This window comes from Miscanthus floridulus, chromosome 11 (genome assembly GCF_019320115.1).
Source record: "Miscanthus floridulus cultivar M001 chromosome 11, ASM1932011v1, whole genome shotgun sequence".
NCBI classification, from domain to species: Eukaryota; Viridiplantae; Streptophyta; class Magnoliopsida; order Poales; family Poaceae; genus Miscanthus; species Miscanthus floridulus.
The window spans coordinates 2257377-2267537 of record NC_089590.1 but is presented as its reverse complement, the minus strand read 5'-3'; the positions used below and the strand labels follow the sequence as shown (position 1 = coordinate 2267537).

Sequence of the window (10161 nt, the reverse complement as noted above, 5' to 3'; positions counted from 1 at the left end):
TCTTTGACTTCAATGACATGCAGACATGCTTTCACCTAGGAGCAATGGAGATGAATCTAATTCGCACGTGGTGCCTGTAAGTCCTTGTCCTCCTGATATGATATGAATGTAATCTTTGAATTTTGTTGTAACTAACCCACGCCGTGATTTGTAGAATGTAAGTGCACATTGTCAAACAAATGCCAAGTGTGAAAGCTAGGTATCTATACCCTCAAGCTATAGCCCAAACAAATTTTAATTACCCTAAACAGTGGAAACTGGATGCCAAAGAGCTAGTTGCTGCAAAGACTCTTCGGAAGAAAGAGCACATTCGTATGATGAAACTAAGGGAAGAGTTCCTTAAGGTTGCAACATACATTGCCTTGGCTTTCAAAATTCTCCAACAGCACTCTACTATATGGCTACCATACAACTTTGAGTAAGTTCAACTGTATACTTAAAGCTTTGTTCGATATATTTTATTCGATGCAAAAGAGCTTATCTAGTTCTATGATTAAATCTATGCAGCAACCACTGGATTTGTATAGCTGTCGATGTCAGGAGAAGCATGTCATGGGTCTTTGATTCAATAGATAGGGACCCGGTGACATACAAAGACTTCATAAAAAGCATTACTTAATATTTTCATATGCAAAACACACAGTACCCTAAGCAGAAGTCTGAGAGTGTACATTGTGGATACTATATATGTTCTATGATGAGTAACACCGGTGCCTATAGGAGACACCCCTTAAGGGTAAGTTTGAACCTCTTCACCCGTAGTATAAAAACTTCGTATATGGTATGAAATACTAAACCGAAACTTGTTCTCTTGTAGTGAAAAGAAGAGAAAGGAATGAAAAGAGACCCATACAAGGATGACCAACTCTTAGAGCTCGTCGGCGACCTTTGCAACTTCATATTGGACCAGATTGTACACGTTAAAGACGCCTACCATGACCGAGAGTCTGACTTTGGTAGAAATTCTCAGTACCAACACCTTCGTGAGACTGAAAGGCTAGCTCTAGGACGTTGATAACAATGTGTATGGAATTTGTATATTTAATGATGGATTGTATATATTCTTGTGAATTGGACTTGTAATTATAGTTTATATAATACTCTTGTGCTTGTAATTGTAGTTTATATAATACTACAGCCGTCCCTACAAATTTATTTGTAGGGGTGGCTGGTAATACGAGCCGTCCTTACAAATCGATTTGTAGGGGCGGCCAGAGAATCCGCCCCTAAAAATGTATGATTTGTAGAGATGGTTCGATAGAAGCGACTGGCTAAACCGCTCCTACAAAGGATTACGAGTCGCCCCTAAAAAAAACGTTTCTATAGTAGTGGCTAATAGAGAAGGATGATAGGGAGACGACGGATGAGGGAGTGGTGGAGCTGCCGGTGGGTGTTGTTGGATCATCCACCTGCTTAATTGTCGTGTCAGACACAGAGAGATTCCTTCTCTTGGGTTTTCACAGCCCGTCGGCCAGTCATGGCAGTTGTAAAGAGCTGTTACGGTGGGTGCCTCAATTTCAGCGCAAAACGTCACCCACCTCCCATTCGTTATCCGCTAATGCAATCCCATGGCCATGGATTCATTACTTCATGATGTCACTAGAGTGAGTGATTAGCATGCCCGTGACTGCATATGCCTGGAGGTGGGAGCCAGTTTGTCCGTCATGTCGTCGTCATCCTCATCCCCATCCCCATCCATCTCCGTCTCTTCATGGGCTGCGTCTGCATGCCTTTCCGCTTCCCAAAGCTAACCTTATGGGGGTGTTCAAAGGCCGGCCGGGTAAAAGGTAACCTAGCCTAACCTAACCTAATCTTTTTGGGACTAATTCTTACGGGAGGTTAAAGTAGCAGTAGTATACGTATAACAAAGAGCGTGCAGTCCACATACCTCCCTTTCGCATCTTACTGCCTGCATGGGCCATGTGATGCTGAGGTGACTGCTTTTCATTTCCTCTCCTTTCAAATTGCAACAGCAACTCAGCATAGCACGTGGTGTGGGTCGCATGAATGATCCCCAGCCATGATCTCGATCTCATTTTCAAATTCGGAGGGAAATTTATATATATATATCTATCTAAGAGACTAAGAGTATACGGAGTATGTACTACTCCCTCACAAGGCTAGAGGACCCAGCTGCATGCATGCATGGGGTCCGGTCCTGTGTGAGTCCAAGGCCAAGGCCAAGGCCAAGACAGGCAGCCACTCCGGGCTCTGAAATTGAAGTTGATAGACACACACACACAGGCAGCATAGTACGAGTATATGATAACAGCTTTCCGCTGTTGTGCTGCTTGCTTGATATATGCTCAGGAACTGCAGTGTTATTCCTTCAATTCTCCGATCCACTCTCGATACCTTCACTTCACATGTGGCATGAGTGACACAGCCCAACGCATTGCTGAGCTCATCACCTGACCGACTGGTGGACTCCAATCTTTTGGCAATTTCATATTCCATCCATCTATCTGATCATCTCCCCAAGCTTAACGTACTACTTCCTCACCAAACACCAGCTTCCTTCAAACTCTCCTATTCCCTCCCTTGCAGCCAGATCTCCAGCTTCAGACTCTCGTCGCTCCCACACCAGCCCAGCAGAAAACCGTCACTACATACAACACATCTATCTATCTAGCTTCCTTGTTGCATTGCAGTAGCTTGATCATCTTGAAAAGCCTAGCAACGTCAGTAGCTCGGAGCGCACACCTTCTTCATCCACAAGCTTTTAAGCTAGCTGCTGCAACGTCTACCATGGGGCGGAGGACCAAGCCGTCGTCGTCGTTCTGGTACTCCTCGCGGAGCCGTTCCTCCTCGGCCCCCGCCACGCCGAGGCCGGAACCTGCGACGGCGACAGGAGAGCCACCCGTCGGGTGCATGTCCATGGTGCACTACCTCATCTTCGCGCCGGGCGCCGGCTGCGTCGGCCGCCCGCCCACTTCCTCCTCCAACGCCATCGTCACGCCGCACGGCTGCCACGGCCTCGCCAGCAGCAGCAGCAGGAGCGGATTCGAGCCGCCCAGGAACAGCCTCGACCTCGACGCCGACAACCCCAACGACATCCAGATCGAGCCGGTGTTCGACGCCCTCGCCAGCACGACGACCAGCATGCGCCGCTCCACCAAGCCCACCGCGCCGTCGTCCGAGGCCGAGACGCCCAGGACGCCCAGCCTCGTCGCGCGTCTCATGGGCATCGACGGCCTGCCGGAACAGCAGCCCTCTCCACCGCCGGCGCAGCACAAGAAGCAGCCCGGTCGCACTGCCAGAAGATCAACTACCTCGACGGGCAAGGAGAACAGCAGCTGCGGCTCCCCGCCTGCGTCCAAGGCGGAGAAGAAGAAGCGCGTGATCCCGGAGTCCATGAACCGGCGGGAGCCGCTGCGCAGCCTCAGCTGCAACGTCGTCGGCGCCGAGGCCCGCTCGCTGCCGGACACGCCGCGCGCGTCGTGGGACGGGCCCAGGCTGTCTCTGCAGGCGCTCAAGGAGAACGTCCTCGACCGCGCCGCGCACTACATGTCCATGCCCAGCTCGCCCACCTCCTTGTCTTCTTCCGCCAAGAAGAAGAAGGATGCTGCCTGCAGCCGCCGACGCCGGGACGAGAAGGCGGCCAAGGAGCACGCGCGCGAGATCCTCCGCCAGGCCAAGGAGACGGTCGCCAGCCGCAAGTCTGGCAACAGCAGCACATCCGCGTCGCCGGCAGCTGAGAAGAGGCAGAGCTGCTTTAACAACAAGGAGAACGTGATGATGAGTAATCCTGCAGCTCCAGCTCCCGCTCCCGCCATGGAGGTCCAGAAGCTGTCTGTCGTGTTTCAACAAACTGCCAAGCCGACGACGGTGTCCCCAAAGCCAAGCGCCGAGCATCACAGCCCCACGGTGGCACTGGCGCCGAGGCAGCAGCAGCAGCCATCGTCCCCTCCGCCACCGCATCGGGCGAAGCCGTCGAGGCAGCCGCCACCACCGCCGCCACTCGACCCGCCGCCCACCCGAGCGAGGAAACCGGACGGGTGCGAGCGCTTCGCCACGCGGATCAAGAAGCCCGCGGCGTGCCCGGCGTCCGAGCCGACGACGTCGTCGTCGTCATTGCCGACGGACTGCTGCTCGGTCCGCGCCCGCGTTTCCTCGTCGCCGCCGCTGGAGGAGGACCCCGAGTACAGCTACCTGCGGACGGTGCTGGAGCGCGGCGGGTTCATGCGGTCGTCGCCGCCGCCTCGGCGGCCGGGGCGGGGCCACTCCGTGGCGTCGCCGGTGGACCCGATCGTGTTCCACCTCCTGGAGCTGGAGCTCCCCGCGGACGAAGCACGTCTTGGCCCTCTCCGGCACCGGTGGAACCGGAAGCTGCTGTTCCACCTGGCGCAGGAGCAGCTGGCGGACCTGCTGCTGGGCTTGGACGCTTCATCGCCGACGACGACGGGGCTACCGCTGCTGGGGAAGGTGTGGAGAAAGGTCCGGAGCTTCCCGGCGGCGGACTGCCGTGTGGTGGGCGACATCGACGCGCTGGTGGGCGCGGACCTGGAGCGCGCGAGCGTGCGGCGGCTGGCGCGGCACCCCGCGGTGGAGGAGGAGGCGGGCGACGTGGCGGAGGAGGTGGCGGAGCGCGTCCTGGACGCGCTCCTCGCGGAGTGCGTGGCGGAATCTGTTTCTCTTTCCTGCACCGCCCTGTCGCACTCGTCGTCGTCACGTGCGTCGGCGAGGTAGCCGTTGGGGGATCGGAGATAGAGGGGGGCGGACGTACGTGACGTCACTCGGCCAGCGGATCTCGACGGAAACAGCGGGGGGTGCCGGTCCCGGTCGGGTGCGGGTGACGGAAACAGGGGCGCTCACGACCATGCCCTGCCACGGCCGCTCTGCGCCTGCGCCTGCTCTGCTCTGTTTCTCTGCGGGTGGGGCCAGATGGGTGCCAGAGAACCACTGTTCAACGGTCGTGATGGGAACGTGGCGATGCCTGGCACGCCTCGAGATGTGTGCCGCCCTAGGATGGGGTTTGCCGGCGTATCCCCTCCTGTTCACCTGTACTGTACTCCTACTAATGTACCTGTACGTACATCCCTCGGATGGAGGCTCCGAATTTTGTCTCGTCGTTCCGTTTCCCTTGGAGTCTGGAGCTTTTCCACCCGTTGGCTTTGACTTATCAGCCGTACCGTTTCAGTCAGCCGAACAGGGTCATTGTTGGCATGTATCGTATATTCGTATATATTAGCAGTAGCAGTAGCAGGTAGCTACTCGTGGTACAGTACGGACGATATATGTGCAGTGCAACTGTGGTCATGTCTCTGCCTCTTCTGGTTTTGATTCTCATCCACCAATCACTGCTGCAAGATGATCATGGCACCTGTCTGGTTTTTGAAATGTACATACTCCACTCCATGTCAATGGGGCAAACAATGTACTTACTAGTATATATGTGCAAGAGAAGAAACTCAAGACATGTTTATTTGTTAGGAAAAAAAACACTCTGGTTTTTATGACACATGTTCGGGGCGAGAGCGGCGTGCGGTCCCGAGCCCCTCGATGACGTTGGAGGGGAGCAGAGTCGTTGGCGCGGCGAGCAGGAGCAGCCCCCTCGCAGGACGCAGCACGGCAACGGCCTTGGGCAGCGTGGCCCGTGCGGATGAGATGGAGGATAAGACGACCAGATAAAAGATGGACGGTGAAATAGAGATAGAAATGAGATAATAAAAGAAAGAAAAAAGAGAGAAGGGTAACAAGGGTCATTTCATCATTTTCCCTCCTGACCCCGAGAGCATGAGCATGAGCATGAGCATGAGCATGATGCGGCACTCGTTAGTTATTACCGTGGTACGTACCAATTTGTTGTTACGCCCGGTCGGCCAGTTGCCCTGCTTAAAAATTCTATTCGAATTGTTGTGCATCCACCGAGAACCAAGGAGCGTACGTACGTACCAGTACCAGTTTGTTCTTTTGTCCAATTCGATTCGAATCGACGGATGGCTCTGCGTGCGTGATTCTGTTTGCCCCGGCCGGGCGCAGTACGTCACAGCATCCATCCCCGTACCATTGTGTCGTCTGCTAATATAAGTTATTCTGTAGCCAACTTTATTTACGATAATTTTATATACTAATTTACGATAAAGTGAATACATATTTACGATAGTTGTGTTACTATAACACATGAGAATATTTACCTGTAACGATATAATAAATCACATAGTAAGGAGTTACTATGATCTCGTGAATTAGTATATAGTAATTATCGTAACTCAAAGTGGCCACAGAATAAGTTATTTTATAGCCAGCTCCAGAACAATATATATATATATATATATAACTACTACCCTGTAGCTGGCTACAAAATAACTTATTCTATAGCCATTTTGAGTTACGATAATTACTATATTAATTTACGAGATTTTACTAAGTGGTTTACTATAACGTTATGATAAATATCCCCATGTGTTATAGTAACCCAACTATCGTAAATATGTATTGACATTATCGTAAATTAGTATATAAAATTATCGTAAATAGATGTGGCTATAGAATAACTTATTTTGTAGCTGGCTACTGAATATACTCATATATATATATATATATATATATATATATATATATATATATATATATATATATATATATATATGCAAATTGCTACTGCTATTTTTGCGTACATGCATGCTGACGTTGCTGCTATAAATATTACAGGGGATCAATAGGGCCGCAAACCACCATCTTCCCCCAGGCTGGGATAGGGGCGGAACAGGCCCAGTTATTGGTCACTGCTATGCCATTATTGCTCATGGCTGTTAAAAATGATGACTCCTTTTCTGACTCCCCTCTGTTCTATACAAATCATTCTGTCTTTTTCTAGCGTAATTTTTTTTCTACTGTGTAAAAGATATGTATTTAGGAAAAATCTGAACAACTTATAACTTAAAATAATAGGGTACTTTTTGTGTGTGGTTTGACCTGATGCACTCTTTAACGGTGAATTTTAACCATTAACTTCTGGTACGTTATAGTTTTCTCATGATATGAATATGAAACTGTTAGAACCATGGTCTTGTTGCAGTTATTATAAAAAAACCAATATGCGTATATTTTGATTTTTTTTTTTTGTTTTCTTAGACGCACCATTTTTACAGATTCATACCAAAATTGAGTTCGTATTTCGAAATTCCTCAAGTGCACAAGTGTTCACCATTGAAGCAAAAACACATTTTTGGGCCTAAACCAAATAAAATTCTACTGATGGTTAAAGCAACCAATCAGTCAACTAAAGAGGAGCATTTCTGGTCAGTATGATAGGCTGCTAGCTGTGGGTTGAAGGCTTCAAGCAAAGGCTCTTGGAGATGCTCTTAGGTTTTAGTACTTTCATGAATTTAACAGCCAATTTGTCTTTATTCTATACATACAAATATTGCTACTGCTATTTTGCATACATGCTGACGACGTTGTTCCGGTCATATGGTTTGGCTCCAGGGAATCAAATCAAATAAAAAAGTGTACAAGTTACAACTCTTTGCAGTCAGACGATTGCTAAAACCAGCAATATTTTGATATTTTTAAGGCAGGGACAGGAGTTGGGGCCGCCGGGTCCCAAATAATACTCATGGGTTATGGTTGTTCGAAATTACTCTCTTCTTTTTATCCTTTTAGATTAGAGGTGCGGTTTGACCTGATGCACTCTTTAACATCAAATTTTGAGCATGTGTTCGTCATATATTATAGTTTTCATTATATGAATCCGAATCCATTTGAACCATGGTCTTGTTTACAATTATTTAATTTAAAATTTTTAAAAAACCTAACATGTGTATATTTGTTTTTTTGTTTTAGAAAAATCAAAATTTTTAGTACTGTTAAAATATTTTAAAGCACTATTTTTAACATGTATTCATACAAAATTCGAGTTGGTGCTTCGAAATTCCCCAACCTGCAAAGCTGAGCTACAATCATTGAAGCAAAACACGTTTCTGGGCCTGAAGCAAAGAAAATTGCCGGTGGGCCACTTATGACTTATCGTAGGCTGCAACTAGTGGGCCGTAGGATCTGGGCCACAGGAATGGATGAACCTAGCGTATGTGGCCAATGATGGTATCGGTCACTTTTGCCCATCTTAAAGCCAAAAAAAAACGATAACTCCTATTTTTCAATACAAGAAACGCGAGTCCAATTTGGAAGTGCAAAGTAGTACACTTGGATCAATACAAATGATCATTGAAAATGACACTGTTCTATATAAGAAATGTTTTCCAACCTTCTTTTAATTAATTAGTTTTATTAATGACACCCTCGTGACATCTGATTTGATTTTCTAGAATTCTAGGGAAGCACCGGTGTAAGTAGCTGCTTACCTGCAAAGAAAGCTTCAAGGTTGGCAATGGTATGGTCACGCAGATCTGACCTGGACTCCGACGTCCAAGCTGCAACATGAGGCGTCAGAACGACATTGTCCATGTCCAAGAGCTCCGGCGGCACATTGTTGGGTTCGTCCCGTCCTCAAAGCAGCGGCGAAGCCAGTGCATATGTGTCGGGGTCATGCGACCCCGATAACTTTGTACGAATCAGTGGAACCCCGCGTATTTCGGCCAGCTACGACCCCATCAAATTGAGTTCATGAATCTGTGCGACCCCGACAGCAGTTTAGTCTAGATTCGCCGCTGCCTCAAAGACGTCCAGACCAGCGCCTGCGATCCTGCCTTCTTCCTTGAGCGCCCTCACCATCTCGGCCTCGTCGACGTTTGCGCCTCGGCCGATGTTTATGACGAGTTGACGACCCCGTCCTTCCCTAGGGCCTCCAGAACGTCCCTGTTCACGATGTGCCTCGTCTCCTTGTTCAGCGCGCAGGCGACGACGAGCACGTCTGATTCAGAAGCAACATCGTGAACTTGTAAGAGACTGAATGACCCTTGGGTTTTCTGGAGTGGTAGTAGATCGATGACGCAGCTGAAAGCTTCAAGCCTCTTTGCGATCAGAGAACCAATGTTCCCCAAACCGATGATGCCAACACGCTTGTCATCACCGAGCTGAAAACATCATCAAGCCCAGAAAAATTTGGTGTTCGGCTTGGAGAAAAAGAAAATCATGCATAGGATGGATCGGAGACGAAGAAGAAGCGGACCTTTGAGCCGAGGCAGTAGTCCCCCTGCAGAGCCCAGAGTCCTCGACGCACGAACCGCTCCGACGCCATGACGCGCCGCAGCACGTCGATGAGAATGCAGACAGCGTGGTCGGCGACGTCGGCGGAATTGGCGACGGCCACGCCGCGGCGCGCGCACTCGTGGAGGTCGATGTGGTCGATGCCCGCCGCCGTGCTGACGACGCAGCGAAGGGAGGGCAGGGCGTCGAGGAAGTCAGCGTCCACGCGGGCTGGCCCGCCCCCCATGACTCCCGCGGCGCGAGGGGGTTACCGCCTTCCCGGACGGCCGCGGCGGCGGCGAGGAAGGCCGGGAGCGGCGGCGAGCCCGATGCGAAGAAGTCGAGGACGCGGAAGCGCTGCCGTAGTGCGGCGGCGAAGGGTCCGTCCACGCGGCGGATGAGGAGGAGCGCCGGGAGAACCAGCTGCTCCGCGGCCGTCGCAGCGGCGGCGGCGGCGGATGCCATGGTTGGACCGAGTGAATGGGGAGCCTCAAATCTCCCAAAACAATACTAGGAAAGGTACCAAACTCGCCGCGGGAAACTAAAACAATACAAAATGATAGGCCAACTTGACCGGTCTTCTGGAATAGTATAATCTGGATCAAAGTAAATAACAGAATAATAGGCGATAAGGCTCCTAGGACTCATGAAAATAGGGAAGAGGACAGAAAGAAAAAAAAGTTATCTGGAATACGGTTTTTTTTTTTTTGTACTCCTATTTTTCAATAAAATTAAAGGGAGTTCCTAGTTATCTGTCGATAGATTTTATGTTGTCAAATCTGTTAGATTTTAGTTATAAACCCGTTAAAGTGACAATTGTAGTACAAATCCTAAAACAGTATCAAACGTACAGAAATCTGACAGATTTAGTAAAAAAATCCGCCAACAGATAAATAGCAAAGTCATAATTAAATTAATTTATGCAAGTTTTCTGAAAATCTTGAGTTCCAAACAAGTTCTTATTCTACCTTACTATAATCTCTCAGCATGGCATGTGCATGGTTACTAATTAAGTGTGGGGTAAGACCTCGGATACCCACGACAAACTACATGGGTTGCACTCGCAGGGGC

At 49.5% G+C, this 10161-nt stretch overlaps 1 protein-coding gene and 1 pseudogene across 1 annotated transcript; one reads left to right on the top strand and one right to left on the bottom strand.

Annotated features, from left to right (window-relative positions):
• The first annotated feature begins 2311 nt into the window (after positions 1–2311).
• Positions 2312–5151, top strand: LOC136494322 (uncharacterized). The gene has a single exon (XM_066490488.1). It carries the CDS (start codon positions 2749–2751, stop codon positions 4687–4689), a length of 1941 nt encoding a protein of 646 aa, XP_066346585.1. The 5' UTR covers positions 2312–2748; the 3' UTR covers positions 4690–5151.
• A 3123-nt stretch (positions 5152–8274) lies between these two features.
• On the bottom strand, positions 8275–9555 carry LOC136494805 (glyoxylate/hydroxypyruvate reductase HPR3-like; annotated as a pseudogene).
• Positions 9556–10161: the final 606 nt, after the last annotated feature.

Coding starts and splice junctions, on each gene's coding strand:
- LOC136494322 (XM_066490488.1), top strand. CDS start 2,749: ATGGGGCGGAGGACCAAGCCGTCGTCGTCGTTCTGGTACTCCTCGCGG.